Here is a 19,778-nt window from a genome sequence, read left to right as displayed (position 1 = left end):
GCGAAGCTCCTGGGCCCCAAACAGCACTTTCTGCTCTTACGGGAACGGGGAGGAAAGAGAGTGCTCGCAAGCCGGAGAGCTGCGCAAGTTGCTGAACACGCAGATTAACCCCTTCTTGGACAAGCTGTGTAAGCGTTTCTTTGGTTTTGTAGCCATAGGAACGAGTTATATTTGCTGATAGCGTTGCCCTGGCGAAATGCTGGCCAAGTCCCAGCAGCGCTCTAGGCACACCCAACCTTCTGCCGTAAGGATCGTTAAAGATTTTTTATTTCTAATGACATCCTGGGAAGAAACCCACTAACTGCTAGCAGATGTGCCTTTCGCCCGGCTGCTGCTCCCCAAAAACGGCCCGAGGAAGAAAAGCCGCGCGCTGGAGCAGGTTACGGGCACATTGCAACCGTGCCAGGATCTGCCGTGAGAAACCAGGAGCTCCTGTTGGCAAAAAAAAAAAAAAAAAAAGGAATATCACCAGCCCAGAGCAATATTCTTTGGCTACTCTGCCTGTGCCATGCAACGAGAGATTGAAACTGCAGCTAGAGCCCCCAGGTGTGTGCTGCAGCCGCCGAGGGAGATCTCCGCTTCTCCGCTCCCGCGGCGGGGGCGATGGCATGATTTTTTTAAAAAATSTCTTCGGTATGTAGATGCCCGGCGGGGGCAGAAATGAGGGTTTTTAGCGACCGCGTGGGTCGAAGCCAGTTCCCCGCGCTGCCGGGCGATCGCAGAGGAGCCGTCAGGAGCGATCGCGGGAGCCCTTATCCCTCGTGCGCCCGGGCTGCGGGCGAGGGCTGCAAGCCCCTTCTTGCAACCGCCCCCAAGGGCTGGAAGAAAGCATAAAAAGCAGGAATGATTAAATATATATATATATATATATACACACACACATATATATATATATATATACGTTCTTTAGTTTCCCCCATACAGGAGGATCTGGTTAGTCGTCTTTCTAATTTATGGGGGTCTACACGTATAATTTCCTGTTCCGCTCATTGTATGCTCCAGAAGAGGGAAGAACGGGCCCCGTTGTGTCGGCTCAGCAGCCGCGGGAGCCGCCAGCCGGGGGGTTTCTTTCCTCCCGCAGGGGCGCGCAGAAAAGGCACGGAGAAGTGGCATCGCCCCCCTCCCCACCCYGCGCCGCCCGCTGCCGCCCTGCGCTCCGGGCCGGCGGCGGTAGGAGCCGGCAGCCGCCGAGCAAAGCAGGCTTCATAACAGCCTCTTTGTGCCAGGAGGAGTTTACGCTGGGCTGGAGCAGCAGCGTGCAAGAGAAGCCCTGGAGGAGTTTCCCTCCGGGACGCAGGACCTTGCGTCTCTGCAAGGCTGCAGCGTCAAAGCGACAGACGCTTGGCCCCGGCGAGGCAGGATTTTTGCAGGTCGCGGAGCTGTTTCATTTTATTTCTCCTTTTGTTTTTGCTGCTCCGGAAAGGTAACAACATTTTGGTTGAAGTCCCCTTGCTCTTTTAGCCCAGCTGGAGCAGCCCGCGAGCGCTCGTCTCTCGCTGTCGATCGGAAGCTGCTGCAAACCCTGCCAAGATCCTGCTGGATCCCGTTTTACACATTTGTTGGACCAGACCCCGAGCTAAGGCAGAGCAGAGAGGAGCCACACTGCAAATGAGGTGAAACGCTTCACGGCCAGCTGAGTTTCGGCACACCCCAAGAGGGACACGCGCAAAGCACGCACGCACACGCACACGCCGTTCATGCATCATTCGCGTTGCTCCTTCCCGTCGCCTGGAATCGGGGACGGCGAGTCAAACGGATGCGATTCTAGCTGAGGGGCTGAGGGCTGCTCGTGGCGTTTGCCCCTCTCCTCGTTCTGCTCCGTTCCCGTTTGCCTTGCTCAGGGCTTTTACCRCCCTCCTGCTCTTCGTTTTTTCTTCGTAGGGCCATCGCGTAGGCCTCGCTCTTAGCGTTCGGAGGCGCGGAATTACTCATCTCCCTGTTTTGATTCGTATTTTGATTGTGCCAGTGTCTAAACCACGAGCTGAACCGTGCATTTAGCCAACAGACTAGAGAGCATTTCTCTCCTGGGTCGCAACGTTCAAAAAAGGAGTGAGTCATTTTATGACCGACAGCAAGCGGAGACGGGACGCGACTCAAAGCTTGGCACGGGGGGCGTTCGCCCTGCCGCGCGTGGCCTGGGAATGCCAGGAGCTGTGAACCACCACGTCTCCCCCAGCTTGAGGTCATGCTGGCTGCAAGCGTGGGAGGTGGTTCTGCTCCCCTTCAATGTACYGAGGTTGGCTGGCAGCGGACGTTTCTCCCCTGTCCCCATCCCCAGGTCTRACTTCGTCGGCCGGAGGAACCCTGTCGGCCCAGTTCAGCCCTGGTAACTTCTTTTGGGCCAAAGCCAAGCTACATCTTAGCTGGTAGGAAAACGCAACTGTGCTTGTATAGCCATGGAAAAATGCAGGGAATGAGACACTTTGGGACTTTTCTCTGCAGGAACAGCTGTAAAATACTGAGTGCAGTGCACTTGACCTTCAGCAATCTGGGCAGCTCCAGCGTAAGGCCTCTGGATGAGAACAGAGGGAGTTGCCCAGCACCAGCAGCAGCGAGAGGGCTCTGCCAGCCCGTTGTGCAGCCAGCTGGAGAATTTCTGCCCTTGCAAGCACCCAGGCAACAAGCCCGAGCAGAGGCAGGTGTGTGCAGTGCGTGACCTGAAGGGCCAGCTCCCGGCAAGCGGCGGACTTCTGTTTGCTCCRAAGGAAGGAGGGTTTGAAAAAATACCGAGGTGCTTTTCTCACTGATAAAAGAAAGAGGGAGATTTACACCACATGACTGAGCAACGCAACGCTGGGTGGATGCAAGAAGTCTCCAGGGCTGCTACGAAAGCAAGAGAAAACATCTTCTTTGGTGTCTCCACCAGGATGTTACAGCTCCACCAACTTCAAAACTTTTGTCACTGCAGCAGGCACCAGTCCTTTCTCCGCAGCCTTCTGCACTCCTTCTTCTAAGCACATGCGTTTTCCATCATGTGGAGCTTGTGCAGAAAAATGTRTGGGAGCTGAGATTTAACTCATACCCAGTGATCTGCTTGAACGTCTTATAAAAAGTACACTGCAGAATTTGTAATTATTGACACATTCCTGTGGAACTTTATAGTTTTATTCTGTCAGCGTTGTGGGAGGAGAAGAAAAACAACAACAACAACATTGAGCTGTTATTTCTTATCTTTTTGGTCACTGATGTTCAATGTTCCAGCATCACAGAAATTCTGATCACACCAGCAGCTTCAGCTATGACAGGATAAAGTCCCCTAAACATCCTCGCTACCCAAATCAAGCAAGATGAGGCATTTAATTAAGAATAATTGAGTTTCTTTAGCTTGCGTAGGGCCCTCCGTTGTTCTGTCTGTGCAGAAGCTACAAGTACCCAGCATCTTGGGAAATGGGTGTTGCTAAATGTTGATTTAGGGAACAAATACAAGTATTCTGGCTTCAATGATTTCTCTCCAGAATCTCGTGACAATTCTTATTCTGCCAGAGCACTGGCTAAAGTGAGAATTCAGATAAGCCATTAATATAGAGCATGAAACTTTGTTCTTCACAGATGTGACTATTAGGAGGTTCTAATTCAGATTAACGTATACATTTTCACCAGATTATTTTGTACCTCTGAAACTCCTGCTAAGTGAACAGCAGCATTGCCATCTACTGGGCAGCAGTTAACAAGATTCAGTTGGACAGCTGTCCCCTTTTGCCATTTTCTCTTCTGTCCAGATTGCTCTTGGGTAACATCTGCCCACCTCCATGGGACCAAAGAAACCCTGTTTCTTACTGAGTTACTGTATTTAAAAGCCTACAGTAAGCCTTAAATGCAGAAGAAACATCTGAGCTGGCTCCCAGTGACCCTGTTCAGACATAGAGAATGTACCATGATACCCCATGGCTTGGCACTGGAGCTGCTGCTTGCATGCCTGGCCTGGGATAYGTGCCCACAGCTGGGAGGAACCTACACTCGCAAGGTAAATGCTCAAAATCCTGCTCTGCTAACCTTGGAGGCAATCACATTTTGACCAGAGAAGCTGGGTTTCAACAGTACTTWTGGGACTAAGTCATCTACAAGGCTGGCTTGCTCTGGGGGTTGTCCACCTCAGCTCAGGTGCTCCAAAGGGCTCACTGTAGGCCCCTTCCTCCCTCTGCTGACTACACTTGGAAATGGTGAATGCAGGCACCTAATTTTAGGTGCTCYGAGTCACTCTGAGGTTGGATGCCTCCAGTAGCTACCTTTTAGTGAGTCCAAAAATTGCTCTACAGGATCAGCCTTAGTAGTCCCACAGACGTGACAGGTTAGCAGCTCTGCTGCATCCAGCTGGCAATGTGGCTGCCAGCAAGGACCCAGCGGGTTCGGCATCAGCCTGGAAGCAGCTTGCATGTCTCCATATCACACTGGGGGAACATCAAAACTGACATGTCAGAGCTGAAGGGGAATACCTGGGACCAAGATAGCTGAAATGTTTTAGCATGAGTGYGGAGGCCGCAGAGACTTTCAGAACAACCCAGACGGTGAGGATCTGAGTCATCTGCATGGCAGCCAGCTCTGGTCCCCTCAGCTGGCCTGGCGACCTGATTCCCCGGGGACTGAACTGGCCACATGCCAGGAGCTAAAATGTTACAAGAGAAACCTGCTGTGATGATGATTAATAATGGAAGGCCTCCCTCAAATGTAAACCTGCTCCACCAAGATGTGCAGCACTGGAAACTATTATCTATTACACTTCCATGGAAATAAATACTTGGATACTACTTTGGAGTAAATAGAGATGAGAACTTAATGGTCTTTAAGTGCTTTTCATATTCAAAGCATCCCAAAGTGCTTTCCGGTAATTAAGGCTGAATAGCTGTCAGGAGACAATGGAGCCCATTGTATTCATACTTCCAAATACCCATCATTTTTGCCCGCAAGTAAGTGAGCAAGAGAACAGTTGGGTGAAGGAGTCATACAAATCTGATTAGAGATTTGGGGGCCACACTGGATAAAGAATAACAGCCCCAGAGAAGGACTTGGACAGGARGGAGATGTTCATAACCAGAACTTCTCTACACATTTGTAGCATGATTGAGGATCTCTWTTAGAGTGTATGTCTGTATGACCTAACTCCCCAAACTGCTGGAGGAAGGGGAGGGATTCTGTTGCATTTTGAGCTTGTTGAGATGCTCAAGGGGAYTGAGACATACCCATGGGGCTATCAGAGATGACATGGGATCTCAGAAGACTTACACCCCTTGGAAGCAGCAGTGGGATGCTGTGAGATGTCCTCAAGTGTCCCAAGTGGCACTAGAAACTTGTGTTTGATCCCTGCATTTCCACAGCTGTTTCACAACATTTACAGTGTTTCCTTCCCCAAATATTTCAGTTTTGCACCTCACAGAAGCACCATACACCTGGTGGTACCAGGCCCAGGAGATGGCCTTCTGTAGCTTTGTTTGTCTCCTTTTTCTGCTCCACATAAGGAGATGGGGAGCATAGTCTTTCCAAAATGTAGTTGGATCCCTGTTTTAGCTCCATCCTCACCACCTGGCTTTAGAGAAAAGGGTGGGAACACTGTATGTAAACATTATATAATTGTGCCCAGCAGCGTTGTCCCAATACTATTGGATATGATATGGCTGTGACACCTTCACACGGTAGAACTGGAAGGGAGCCTGAGTGGCATTTTCCATAGGCTTCCTGAGGTGTGCTCATGGGAGTACAGCTTTGCCTGTTATTGCTGAGCAACAAGACTCTTTGATACTCGGAGGTAAATCAAGCATAGAAGAAGAACACGCACTTTGTATGCGTGCTGCCAGGCTATCATATTATCAAAGAATTCCTCTTATCCTAGGCAATAAACCATGGCCGAGCAGCACAAGCTGTTCCTGTCATAAAAACCCGGAAAGAAAAGCTCCTCTTTGTACTAGTGACATGATAATGACCCTGAATTAGAGCTTTATGTCTCCTAACACTTAATTCTCTGCTACTGATGGTACAGGATGACATTTCTCCTCCTGACTGTTTCAGGGACTGGTTCCGATCTCACTCACAGGGAGGCAGGGTTTATAGGAGCAACTTCCMGCCCAGCTTTCAGAGCAGCTTGTGATAAGTTTTCAAGCACCCACTGGCCAGGGCTGCTGCTTGGAGAACAGTGGCYGTCATGCAGCTGCGGGAGGCTTGGCGCAGGTAATTTGTTCCTTCATGCTCGTGGCAGCTCTGGTAGGAAGCTGGGTTTAGAATTCTAAGCGCTCTGGGTGCACTGGTCAGAGCCCCCCCATGGACCTTCTCCATGCTCATTTGTTCCTCATGTAGACCTCTCCAGAGGTGATCTAGCCAGGCCTGGGGAGCACCCATCCGTCAGGCTTTAGACAATCTCAGTAGGGGCAAGCAGCAGTCTTATCTGTTGTTGGCAGGATACCAGAGGGAGCCCTGACACAGTTTAGATGAAGACTACCTGCTTTCTTACTGCCTGGACTGCATAACACAGGATGCTACTGTCACTCTTTCTGCCCTCCTACCGATGGAGGATCCAAAATGCACTTGCAATAAAGCCTTCCTTTACTGGAAATCCTGGGGCTGTAAGAGGCCTTTTCTTGCCAAAGGCACAAGGAAAGATAGCTATTGTGCTGGGCTTTTTTCTGCAGTTTTGACCAGGACCTAGACAGCAACGGTTTGGGAGACTAGGTCAGGTATCTGCTGATTTGGGGACCTCAACTTCCCAGTGTGCAGTTCAGTTTCCATYGCAGGGAGAGCTTTTCACAGCACTCATGTCAGGGGGCAGGCAGGCAGGCTGGAACCATGCGACAGCTATGATATTTCAGGTTGTGTCTTTTTCAGACTTAAGTGCTGCCAGGGAACATTTCTGGGCACTGGAAGTTGGTCATCCGTAGGGTTAAATTGCTAACGTGGTCCCTGCAGTGTTTGTAGTCCAGCCAACAGCACCCTCCAAGGCAGTCCCTGWGCCTGCTTAGCACGGGCCAGCGACCTTTCCAGTAGGCAGTCTGCGTGAAGCCGGTCCGTTTTGCAGGCTGGGCAAGTTTGAATATGTGGATGCAGACTGCGCATCCACAAGGTGGCCACAGTGCCAGAGAATGAGCTGAGCTTCATTAATTTATCACAGTGCACACATAACRTATCTCCAAAACTGCAGTCCAGAAAACCCCTTCTAAGGCCATCTAAGATAGGTGACATCTGAGCTCCATGCTGCAGGTAAGCACATCTCCACAGCCCCGTGTGCCTGGCCCGTTTAAGGTATAGCCCTTTCCTCAGTGTTTCCTGTGATTTCCCAAGTGAGGCTGGTGAGAGTTTTGGACCCCATGTGAGATCCCCAAATCTCCCCAAGGCCCATTCACAGAGCATGCAGAGTCAGACCTTAAAAAAATGGCACTGTAATACTTCACTTTTCAGCATCTGAGATTTTGGAATTGATCTCATTCCCAGAAGCCTTTGATGTCTGTTTTTTTAACTTATTTTAAAATTCAAAGGAAAATGTTTAAGTATCATCAGTCCAAGGGTCTCTGACGTCAGTTGCTTATGTCGCTTGTCTCCTAAATGAACAAATCTAGATCCTCTGGGGAGAAATTAAACATATGAACATGATACTGCAGTAAAATCATACATGCTACCTTAAAAGGAGCAAGAATTACTCAGTAATACTAAAAGTCAGAAAAACTGAGATGTGTTCTTCCTTCCTTGCCAGAAGAGAAGTTGCTGAACTACTGGGTATACATGATGCATTGTCAAGTGCAGTCCATAAAGTAAAGAGCTAAAAATAAAGCTGGTACTCTAGGCCTCTTACAAGCCTTACAGAAAGTCTTTGCTGGTTTCATTTTTGTTTGCGCTTGCCGCAGTAAGCAGGATTTATCTGTTTGCAAATCAGACCTTTTGATAATGGTATCTAAAAGCAGCTCCCATTTGCTTATCTGTCTGTCTGAAGGCAAACATAAAGTACAGAGTGCAAGGCTGTATACCTGCCATTTTATCATTTCCAACCCACAAAACTTCTGTAAGAGCTGGTGATAGCCACGGTGGGTATTTCTCTGGTTTACCAATGCCCTCTAGTGGCTTTTGACAAGCGTTTTGACAAGTTGTGCTCCAGGCACAGAGAGGATTTAGTAAAAATCCTGTCATGTCCTTGGTGTGTGCATGCAGCTGTTTTAAGACAGGTGGGAGCACAGAGACATGAATAAATTGAAATGATAAAGAGCTAAATTAAACCTCTTCAGTCTTAAACACTTAACCTCCTACACAGCAGAAGAGGGAGAGGGAAGGTTGTGGATTCCCTGTGTACTCCTGCAAGACAGTATTGTAGCTCACCAATAGACAAACATTACATTATAGTGCAAGTACAAAAACACCCTCCAGAGATGCCATGTCCTTTGCGTTTAGTCTTAGAAAAAATTTTTTTGAATCCTACACAGCGTAAATTAAAGAATAATTTAAAGATTGTGCTTTCAACTGCTTCAGTTACCCATTACAGCTGAGGCAATAGAGGCCCGCTTGTACACCTGCAGCTGGCCTTATGGCCACACAGGTATGAATTAGCCTCTGTGTATGCAGCATCATAACAAAGCTTTAGATTAGGAACAAAAAGAAAACCAAGATCTTCAAGCAWAATATCTGCTGACCGCTGTGCAGACTGATGTTACTGTCACCACTCATTTCCTCCTATCTACCTGCAAACATACAGCCAACCTTCTTTACTGCTTATGGGTTATTACTAAGGAACTCCTCAGGGAGAAAACCTATCATGGTCATTTTAGGCAGTGTGTATTTGTAGATGGTGCCAGAATGTCAGCCCTGAAGAGCCTTGTTCAGGGCTGCTCAGGTACGTGAGGACTCTGCACCCCAGCTCCAGGAAAAGGACGCATTCATTGGCCTCTCTGCAGAAAATGCTGGATGTGCRAGACCTGCAATGTACCGAAGGCACATCCAAAGCCACACACAGCTACCAGCATAAGACACCAGARATGCATGGAGGGCTCAGTAGTTGGCATCCCTTGTCTTTTCTGTCACTGTGAGGAATCATGGGCAGACAGATCTGAGTCTTCATACCTGATGGCTGGACAGGCTACTTGGACACAAACATCTCGGTACTTCTCAGTTCCTGGTAACGAGGGTGTGAGCATGGATGAATTGGGTTTTAAGACAAAATCACTTTCCTCAGTTATAAGGTCTTAGATTGAGCTTTGCTGAATTGTTTGCACAATGTTGCAACATTTCCTATGGTGTACAAAAGATACCAAAACATGTTTTCCTGCTGTGGCTGGCATGTTAGGTGCTGGACCTCCTGCTCAGCATAGACATGGCTTCCCCAGCTCACCCAGTACTTAACCTCTCTGCAGGCAGAACGCTTACGGGGACATGTGCTRAGAACTGGACTAAGGCTGAATTCAGCTTAATTCATCTCACAAGGATAACACTGAATTCTGTTTTCCAGTTGACTTGATCTGAACTGGTGCCTAAGGAGTCTCCTGATCCCAGGCCAGGCAGAAACATCCTGTGCTACACTGACCTTGTTCTTGATGTCACCTCAGCAATGATAAATGCTCTGTGCTGCTAGTGTTTTGTGTTAATCTCTCTTAAAACACACAGTAATAGGAGGTTGAAGCTACCAGTTGAACTCACCAATACTTTATTACAATTTTAGCCCAACTTTGTTATTAATAACCCAAGTTGTAGAAAGGATGAGAGAAGACCGAATTAACAGACATGCTTTGTTCTAACTCTCGTGTTTATGCACAAGCTGATCCTTCTCTAGTAGCCACCGTTGCTTGCCATAATCTAGAAAACAAGAATCAAAATCAGTACAGAAGCAAAATAACTCATGTCTCCATTTTGCACTAGTGTTCTGAAGAAGGGCTTGTTCTCAGATGGGGCAGCGCTCTACTCTACCTACTATTCCCACCTGGAAATGCCCATTGATCACAGCATTTCAGCCATTCCTGCCCTGCAGGTCAGTGGAAACCAGACACCAGTGGCATGCAGCTGGCTCCAGAAGCTACAGACTAGCAAGGGGCTCTCCCACAACAGGGATTCTCAGTAGGACTGATCCAGCAGTTGGTGCTGGACAGACTGACACCCTGCAAGGAAGCATGGATGACAGTAGGACTGCAAGCTGCATTTCCTAATTTGCAGCCTGAAAACCAAAAGACATTATCCCAGCTACCCAAAGGCAGATCAAGGACCACTTTGAAGTTTTTGTCCTGATGAGTAACTAACTTTGAATTCTTCTATTGACTGGATTCCCTTTTAATTGTTTGTGTTGGACACTAAAGAGCGAAAGCTGCTTTTAGTGTTTTAAAAGTCAATACCACCGTACCCATTTGCAGGAGGTGAAAAACACACTAACACAGCAGCCATCTTATGGATTAGATGGTTCCCTCTCTCTTCCTTGCTGTGATTTAGAATGCCTCTCCTCACATTTCTTTCTATGAATACTTAGTAGGGAGCATGTGTTACAGCAGCAGTTTCACAAAAGCACTACCCTGAACCTAGGAAACAGCTGCTGCCAGTCCCAGGCTTTGCTTCTGGGAGCGAAGATCTCTTTGGTCATTCCCAAAAGCAAGGCCAAAGCTGCGCAATGCACACTGTAGGACCTGCATTTGTAGATATATTTTATATTTGTTGCACCTCCCATTCAGGCTGCACTACATACAGGACAGATAATTCCTTCACTGTTTTCCTGTAGTATTTTTTGCCTAGGTGAATGAAAACGWTCATTTTTTGGACACAGAGTCCAACTTCTGTCTGTCTTGAATTTTGTATGTGGTMTCCAGAAGAGCATTTCACTTCTAAGACAAAAATTCCATCCAGTTGTTTGAATGCACCGAAAGTAACATCAAATACCCTGATTTTAGGTCTCCTCAAATCCCAGTTCAGTTCCTAATGATTTCAGAAGCAAATGGATCCAATTTCTCTCTAGGGGTACCCCTTACATCATGGGAAATAACCAGTGTATCTCCAACGCACTAGCGCGTAAGGAACTTACGTTGTCGATCCAGTCTATGTAAGCTGACACACGTGTGAAGACTGTAGGCTTCTTATACATGTTACAGTAGGGAACTATCCCAAAACTGACAATCCCATGGACTTGCCAGCGATCATCTTTGTAACAGCTCAGAGGGCCTCCAGAATCTCCCTGCCTCAGAGGAAGGAGAGGAACATATTAAGCCAAATTATCTGAGCCATTTAGGAATGACTGGACAGATTAGGGAGCACTGATTATAGCTGTTTAGAACATAAGCCTAAATCTGTACTGTGTATTTTGCAAAAGGCTGACTAGCAACATGGAAGCTGAGACTGCACAGCACCTAACAAAATATTGTAAAAAGCAGGTCCACTAATTAATATCTCAATCTACATGCACATACACGCACATTTGCACACATACATACACGTTCCTATAATTTTCCCATTACCATTACCATTGGAAACATAGTGACTTCAAGCAACTGCTTCAGAGCACGTTGCATTACATGACAGTTCTTCCCATGAAGATCTACCTGTACAGCATCTCTCATGAAAACTCAGTGCACTCTTCAGCTATAAGGAACCAGGTGGGAAGGAAATGCTGATCCCTCTGTACTTAGCAATCAAGCACATTCCAAAGGTCTCAGGAAGTAAAGCCAGTGGGAAGAGAGCAAGACAAGTTAAAATATATGTAAAGATAAAGGCTCCTGCTGTGGTTTAGAATCCAGGTAGCAACCAAGTTCTGTCATAATTAACTTACACTGAAAAATATAGTAAATATTTATGTATTTATAACTATAGATTTATATTATATAATCACTATATAATATGTATTATTTCTGTATGTTTATATATTATATTCTTAAAAAACAAATATGTTATATATTTGTTGCTTACATTTCAGCATGGCTGCTCAGTTAACTACACAGAAAGAGTAGATGGCGAAGAGCAGAAAGCTGAAGAGCAGGGTTAAAGTGCAGTGGTGAACATCTSCTTCTGCTGGCTGCCTTGTTTTGGTGGTGGAAAATGGCAGCAGCACTGAAAGAGCAGCAGGACTTCCTACAGCCTCATCCTTTGAATGAGGGCAGAGGAGATTGCCAAAGTCTCAACTGTGAGGTCCCCAGAATCTGATCAATGGAACATGCTGCTGGAAGAAAGGGCAAATCTTCCTCGCAAAATCAGTGGGGCGAGACACATATTGAGAACTTGAAGAGTTCCTCTCTGGTGGCTCCTTTGTAGGGGGAGGAAGGAATTTGGAGCAGTCTGATTTAGAAGATTATATTTAGACAAAAGCAGTGAAAGGGCCAGGATCCGCATATGAAAGCTACTCTAGGCTGAGCATATGGCAAAATCAGCTCCCAGATGAAGGCACAGCAAGGCTAAATAGAGAAGAAAGAGGAAGAGAGAAAGGCTTAAAAATTCTCTGATAATAACAGATCTTACWCTGCATCCAGCTGTCACGCCATTCCCACCTGCACAGATCATAGTAAYTTTTGCCTTAGTTCCCCACCAGTCTTCCTGAGAACAGATTGCATGGTCGACTACCAGCAGCATCACTTCTTGAAGTTTGGCAGGGGCATTGCCATCAACTAGCAAAGAAAGAATGATATTTTATTTTTTAAAATACCTTACCTGCATGGCTAGTCCCACTAAAATCAGGAGATTTCTAGCAGTCAGTCTTTGCATTTCGTAAAATATTTGCTCATGTAACAGACTTTACATGCAAAAGGTTGTATTTTGTCTGGGATCTTGGTCCTTCTTTCTAGAACAGGGAACACTGCTTCTCTCCCCTCCCCTCCCCCCCCACATACTTACCACTATCCACTCCCCATCCAGTAATATAACAGGGATAGTTATCAGGCAAAATGTCTCCTTCAGGTGGAAGCAATCCTATCTCAACAAATCCATTGTCATAKGCAGGAGAGGAGAGGTGTAGCAAAGCAATGTCATTGCTGAAATAGGATATAGGTGAAAAGAGTATTTACTGAAAATCCTGGATTAAGTATAAACCAAATCTGACTTGCTCACWCCTGTTCACTCATTTACATAGGTATTTAGTCTGTGGCATGATGATAGCCAAGCACTTGGGAAACTTAATGAATTAATACTTGTAGCTATCCCACGAGACAGGAAAATAAGAGCAAGTAACAGAGAGGTCAAGGTACGGACCRATAAAGGGCTAAATCCCCTGGAAGGACTGGCTGAGTTGCTGTCCAACTCTAGAGTCACTTGAATTCCAAAAAATCCACTTTGAAAAGATCTGCATTTGGACATGTGCAGAAATGCCCATGGTTTTTGTAACACCTTAGTAGTTTAACACCTAGATCTCACCTCAGTCTCATTAGATCTGGAAACTAAACATTCCTTCATTGAAGCCCCTAGGAYGGAAAGTTTCTTAAACCACATCAAAAACACTTCAGAGTCACGGTGCTCCTCCAAAAATGCAGCTATAGCTGGCTACTTTCTCTTAAAGCCTGTAGCAAATGGTTCTACCCATGCCTCTTTTCACCAATTACTGTAGCCTTGGGAAAAAGTGGGAGGGTTTAAGTTGAAGCTCCTTCACTGGGAAAGGCCAAGTACCACAAAGATAGACAAAAGAGCAATGGGGTTATCCATGTAGACATGGTAAAACATTTCTAAGAGAGGAGGTCTACTGGCATCTTCCACTGCCTTCCACAAATCCATTCTCGACCTCATTGAGAACTGGACTGAATAATACWCACAACATTGGGTGCTGAGTACCATTCAGCCCTATGACAATAATCAAAACAATTTACCCATTTCCAACATYAGAGGAATTCCAGCCATCGTGAATGAAGACTCCATCCACATCAATATAATACTCGGTGCCATCCACCTCAAAAAGATTGTGTTCACCCAGAGCCACTCGGTATATTGCTTCTAATGGCCTAAAAATGAACAACAAAATAATCARTGTAAAGATTAGTCCTCATTTGTAGTTTTGCACTATAATTCCAGCACCACTGAGATTTTCTGCTAATATAATCATTTCTAAAGCATCTTGCATCAGAGGATTTTCAACGAGTTTTAATTAAATGGTCTTATGAATTAGGAAACTACTGTTTGCTGGTGAAGAAATTGAAGGTGCAATATCAGCTAACTACAAAGCTCAGATAATTCTTAAACAATAATGTTCATCTTGCATCTCTACGTATGTCTAAAACAGTGTGAAGGATGAGCTTCTTACACTTCATTTTAAGTACATTCACTAAAGGTGTACATAATTAAAGATGAGTGTTTGCTTATTGGTGTTGCATGTATTGTTTATGTGACACGTATTGGACATGCTGCAAAGCAAACTGTAGAAAATCGCCTATGATCATCARTCAGTTTGATTTTCACTTCCAGAAAATCAACAATTAAACATAAAATCATAGTTGAAGTTAACAGAATTTTCCAGTTCCCTAGATTAAATGCGCAGTGAGCTGGGAGATGTCCAGGTGTGCAAGAAACCGGTACMCCTGGAGAACTGTGAGGATGAGAATGGTGCAGCACCCATCTGCAGAGAAAATGAGGAACAGAACAAGAATTTCAACTTTTTATTCTACTCACACTCTGAGACAGTGGGCTGCAGTCATGACCCAGTTACTACTGATAAGGGTTCCACCACAGATGTGCCTATAATATCCAGGGTAATCTGCATAGGCCATCTGAAGAGATACCTGTATCAAATGACAAAATATTTTGCACTGAAGTCATGCTTCTTCAGAAAATGTGTCTGTTACTTTGGTCAGTAGACTAGCTTCCTTATAAGAAGGAGCTATTAAATAGCTCYCTTGTAAGAGGACTGAAAAAGAGACAGTGTAGTTTGAAACAGCTGWACATAATATTTTCTGTCTTATCATCTACTGGCAAGGAATATGATAGCCTTCAAGGGCTTGCATAAATGGAAAAACAATTTTTTTTTCAATTCAAGTGCATGGGACATTACAACCTTTCCCATACTTCTATGGTACCACCRAAAATTATTGGTGGCACCTGAGTATGAAAGAAGTTAGCCATCTCTGCACATATTTTAAATAAAAAGATKCATCTTTTTAATGCATAAGCAGTGTATATCCATATTTTCTTTTGCAAGGATTTATCTAGACTACCTCAAAAGATCTTTTTTCAGCAGTGTTCATCATCTTCCATAGTAGCTAGGTTTGCTCTTTGCTGCATTATGATACCTGTAGGTAGTTTAAGTATGCCCACAAAGGGTTATGAATTGCCTTAAAATTGATTTCAGAACAGTGGAACATTTTTGTGTGGTCAAGAACAGGCATGCCACACCCTTTACTGCAAGTAAACCTGCTCACTGGTTAAGTTCTTATTCATGTCCTSGGCTGACATCAAACTTTAGATGAAGTTGTAACTTCGCACTGACTGGACACAGAGCAAATTCAGCTATATAAAACWTTCCAACTTTTTACATTTGCTGTCATTTTCTCACTGCTTTTTTCCAAGTATAAGACTTAAAATCAGCATTACCTGCCACTTCCAGCTGTTTGGCTGAGCCTCATGGCCTCCAATTACTCGCCCCGACAGCACATCCTTGAGAAAAGCATGGCCTGGGGGACTTCCAGAAATTGCCCCTAACCACAAAGAAAAATGAATGCAGTTTGTCATGTGGATTCCTAATGAATGTCAGTCATCTGAGGTTTACCATCAGTGACAAATCTGTGCTGCATGAGACAGGCAGTAAGCAAGATAAACAAATTTTCCTTGTGAGAGAAGAACTCTGGGTTAAACCAACACTTAAACCAAGAGTTCTCACCTGTTTTCCTGATAATTTTTCCAGGTCAGATTTGGAGGGGTATCACTGCACTGTGCAATCCTCTTTCAACCGTACCTCTCTAAAGCACACAAGTAGGCAAACATGAACTGAAGAAAACAGTCATTTTGGAAAGTCTCTATAGTACATTGTGAAACGGTGATTGCTCTCCATAGCGATGGCTGTCTTTATTCAAGTTTATTCAACCACAGACATCAATGCAAATCTCCTCATATAAAGTTAAATTTACTTCTATTTTCAGTGGTACCTACAATTCTACTCTGATTGACAACAGAGATAATGCATGTTCCAATTAGCCTAAATCCTCTTTTCAGAGTGTAGGTTTCCCTTGCCTAAGAGAACTACCAGATCTTTCTCATGGAGATCTTGTTCCCTGAAGAGAATATGAAAAAAAAAATATATTACAGTCATAAAAATTGTTTCACCATTAGGTTTTTTGATGGCATAATAATGTTKTTCTGAGGTCTGTTTTTTCATTCACCTAACCATCAGAAAGATGCCAGRTTGCTCTATGTTTAAGCACAGAGCAAGGCAATGACTGAAGTAYGGTTCTTTGCAGCACAGCAACACACTAATACTCTTCCCACCTTCTTAAAAATCCTTTGCCAGATAACGTTCATATGAGAGGCAAATTCTAAATTCTGTTTTCTCTCCTTTCCTCTTAGCTATTGCAGATGATTTATGCGAAAATATATATTGTAAATTCATCATCTAATTTTCTCACTCTGAAAATGTCTGTGTGCTGAAAAACATTTGTTGTACTTACACATACAGACAGATTTGGAAGAGACCATTATTCATCCCATCTCAACTAAAAAGACACTAAGAAGCAAAGTACAATTGACAACTGTGGAGAAAAAACAGATATCCTCTACTCTCCACAGCCTATTAAGAGGTTGAGAGGTTCAACTTTTCCCAGTTCAAATACTCTAATTACAACTTACCAAGGCAACTGAGAAGAATAAGGTATTGAAGCATTTTTAACGAAATGGTAGAATTTTTCCACAGAGATCCTTTTTATACTAACACATCTGAAAAGAAGCTCAAAATTTGTGATTAATATAATGTACCTATATTTATAACCCACTAAATTTATCAGAAATGTTCCACACATGGGAAAAAAGCGGCGTAGCAACCTGTTAAAGGTACATTCCAAGGCTGCATAAACAATTCCATACTGCATAGTTCCCACAGTACCCTGAAGCAGAAAAAAAAAGATGAAACTCAAATACTGTCAGATCAACTTAAAAACAAAACAATACAAGCCCAGGATCAATAAGCCAAACTTTTAGAATAATAGTTGTTGATGTATAATCTGTAGTCCCTCCTTAGAAATTATTTGTCAAATCTACCTCTCCCCTGCTCCATGTAACATGAACTGATTTTTTTCATCTAGGTGGTAAAAGAACTGCAGTCAGGGAGAAAAATAACAATTGAGGGTGGTCGAACCTTGGCCACACATGCTGATCCCTGATTTAGGATACTGCATTTCTGCTTTTTCTCCTCCCTTCTCCCTGCTAAATGTGTTTTCCTCTGCCTGTCCCAGTATGCAGGACCTTCCTGGCAGGAGGGGTGAAAGTAGGGAGCTGGACTGCTGCCAGAGGGKGAAAAAAGGGGAATGCTACAGCTGGCAAGACCTGGGCTATGAGGAACAGGAAAGGTCTCAGAAACAGTAGCCCAGATGTAGCCGGCAGTGGTAAACACAGGAGGAAAGAGCGTTGTTTCTTCAAGCAGCAGCCTTGCATATGTGAAAGAGGCAGGTCAGACAAAAGCATCTGATGAGATCAGGCCTGCAGGTTGCCAGTCAGACCACACAACAGTATATAGGAAAAGACAGTCAGTCGGTAAGAGACACATCATGCAAYTGCCAGGGCCCAGATCCCATCTTTGAACGTGGCCCTGACATAATACAGAAGAAAATCAAAACCTCTTCATAATGGAATAACCCTGTTCTAGGGGAAGTATGTTGATTTGTTTGGTTGGTTTTTAAATACCCACTGACCATAATCCCCATAGTCATTCCATACTGTGGAACAGGATTTATATCCCTTTAATGATTTAACCCAAGGTAAAATGTGGTGGTGTTTTTACAGGAAAGTGTTATTTTCAGAGAAGGGAAAATTATCTGCCTAAAGTTATTAACAAAGAGATTTTACTGACTGGCAGGACTACTAATATCTGATTTTATAAAACGCATTGTTCTACTTTTTCTTCAGAAATCAGTGAAATCTCAGAACATTCTTCTTATAAGTTTTTAACTGAAGAAAATATCTCACAATCTTTGTGAGGAGTGAGATTTGCAAAATCATCAGTCTCGTATTAGATATGCCTTGGAGCCACCTCAGTTACATTTAGCTGCACATTTTCCTGACATTCAGAAAAAAGATAAACTACTCTAAGCAGTTGCTGGCATGTGTAAGGCATCATTTTGAGAATACAGCAGAAGCAAAGGTTCTTCAGTTAAATGTAAAAAAGGGTCCTTCTTTCCATATTTAACAAAGAAGAAAACAAGAAACCTGGACACACAGACCATCAACAGGTGGGCAGTAAAGCTGGCCTTGAACTTGATCAGCAGCCAGGGACCAGTTTCAAACCTTAGAAATGGCTGGCATAATCCKACACACAGTGTAGATTTTCATTTTYCCTCTCAGCCAACTTTACCCTATTTTCTACTGAAGAGTCTCTTTTAAAAAGTAGATGCACAGAGCACCTTCCTACTGAATTCAGCAGACTTTGGGCTAAACATAATCAAGTAAATAAGGAAAAGTTAACAGTCTTATCCATCTAAGTGTGCTAATGGGATCCAGTGTCCACAGCAYGTATATAGTCAGATTAGGTGTTTTCTCCCTATCATTCCACCAGTCCTCTTCAACAAATTCTTTTTGTTTTATTAGAATTCATAAAAAGTTCTGTGTGTTATTTCACAAGACCCTCTTTAAGTCATCGAGCACTTCTTTCCGTTACATCATAGATCATTTTTAGCTTTCAGTTAGTTTTGGCTAAGATGTCAGAAAGTGGCCTCCTAGCCAGTCTCTTCACTCACTTTTACTACATTCATCATTCTTGTTAGATCTGGCAAGCTCATAGTTTCTATTGCTAATTTGTTATTCCAAAGACTTTGTGTGTTCCTACATCCAACWTTGCTGAAAAACATTGTCTGTTTATTCTCCTTTTGAACATCACGCCACTTCGCTTGAGTAACTGTCCATAATCTGTACTCTATAGCAATGCACATGGTAYCATCCTCATTTTGCAGCCGAGTGGCTTTGATGTTTGGCTATGTCGTAATGCCCAAAGGAGAAATAAACTACTCTGAAGACGATGAACTACAGCTGTTTTCAGCATTCCTCTATTTTAGGCATTGTTTTACTATAGGGCTCTTGAGGGACTGTCTGTTTCTTGCTCTGTGCTGTTTGAACAGGCTTTGTTGAAAGAGGTGAACCTACATACAGGACGTACGTGAGTGGATAGAGCAGAGTTTGAGCATTGGGACTAGGAATTTGTTATGTGTATAAGCACTTGTCAGGGTGAAAAACCCTGAGTTTACAAATTTTAACAGCAGAAGAAGGAAATAAAAAATAACAACATGGAGATTGGCATTAATGGCAATAAAGAGGCAACTAATTATCAGCATTATTCCAGTAACTTGGATATCCAATTAAGAAAACTGGCTCGAGATGTCTAATTCTACATTTGCCATCCAAAATGCCACATCTCACCTACTGCTAAATATGAGGCACATAACTCACTAGGCACAATGAACTCTGTTTCAGAACATGCATAAAACTGCACCAGTCTGAGTATCTCAAGCCTTCTCCAACTGTGATCCAGAGAGTAGGTATTCCTCTGCCCTTCTTCATAGAGGAGCTGTGGGTAGACATGTTAACAGGACGCATCACATCCACTGACAAAATCAGTCTCCTCATAAAGTGGTGACAAACACTAAAAATAGCACGCATTGATAATAAATGAGTAGAAATGGGGGACCTAAGTTCGATTAGAATTCCAACAAATCTAAAATACTTTATATTTACTTAAC

At 44.1% G+C, this 19,778-nt stretch overlaps 1 protein-coding gene across 1 annotated transcript; it reads right to left on the bottom strand.

Annotated features, from left to right (window-relative positions):
• Positions 1–9,611: 9,611 nt before the first annotated feature.
• Positions 9,612–15,735, bottom strand: LOC146589301 (chymotrypsin-like elastase family member 2A). Its single transcript, XM_085316468.1, has 8 exons — positions 15,722–15,735; positions 15,436–15,539; positions 14,518–14,627; positions 13,722–13,853; positions 12,760–12,896; positions 12,388–12,533; positions 10,964–11,113; positions 9,612–9,756 (listed from the first exon to the last, which is right to left on the bottom strand). Exons 3-8 carry the CDS (start codon positions 14,613–14,615, stop codon positions 9,730–9,732), a joined length of 690 nt encoding a protein of 229 aa, XP_085172594.1. The 5' UTR covers positions 14,616–14,627; positions 15,436–15,539; positions 15,722–15,735; the 3' UTR covers positions 9,612–9,729.
• Between the last annotated feature and the right edge of the window lie 4,043 nt (positions 15,736–19,778).

This window comes from Rhea americana, unplaced genomic scaffold, assembly GCF_003343005.1.
Source record: "Rhea americana isolate MKP2758 unplaced genomic scaffold, rheAme1 scaffold_47, whole genome shotgun sequence".
Lineage (NCBI taxonomy): Eukaryota > Metazoa > Chordata > Aves > Rheiformes > Rheidae > Rhea > Rhea americana.
This window is presented reverse-complemented; position numbering and strand designations above follow the sequence as displayed.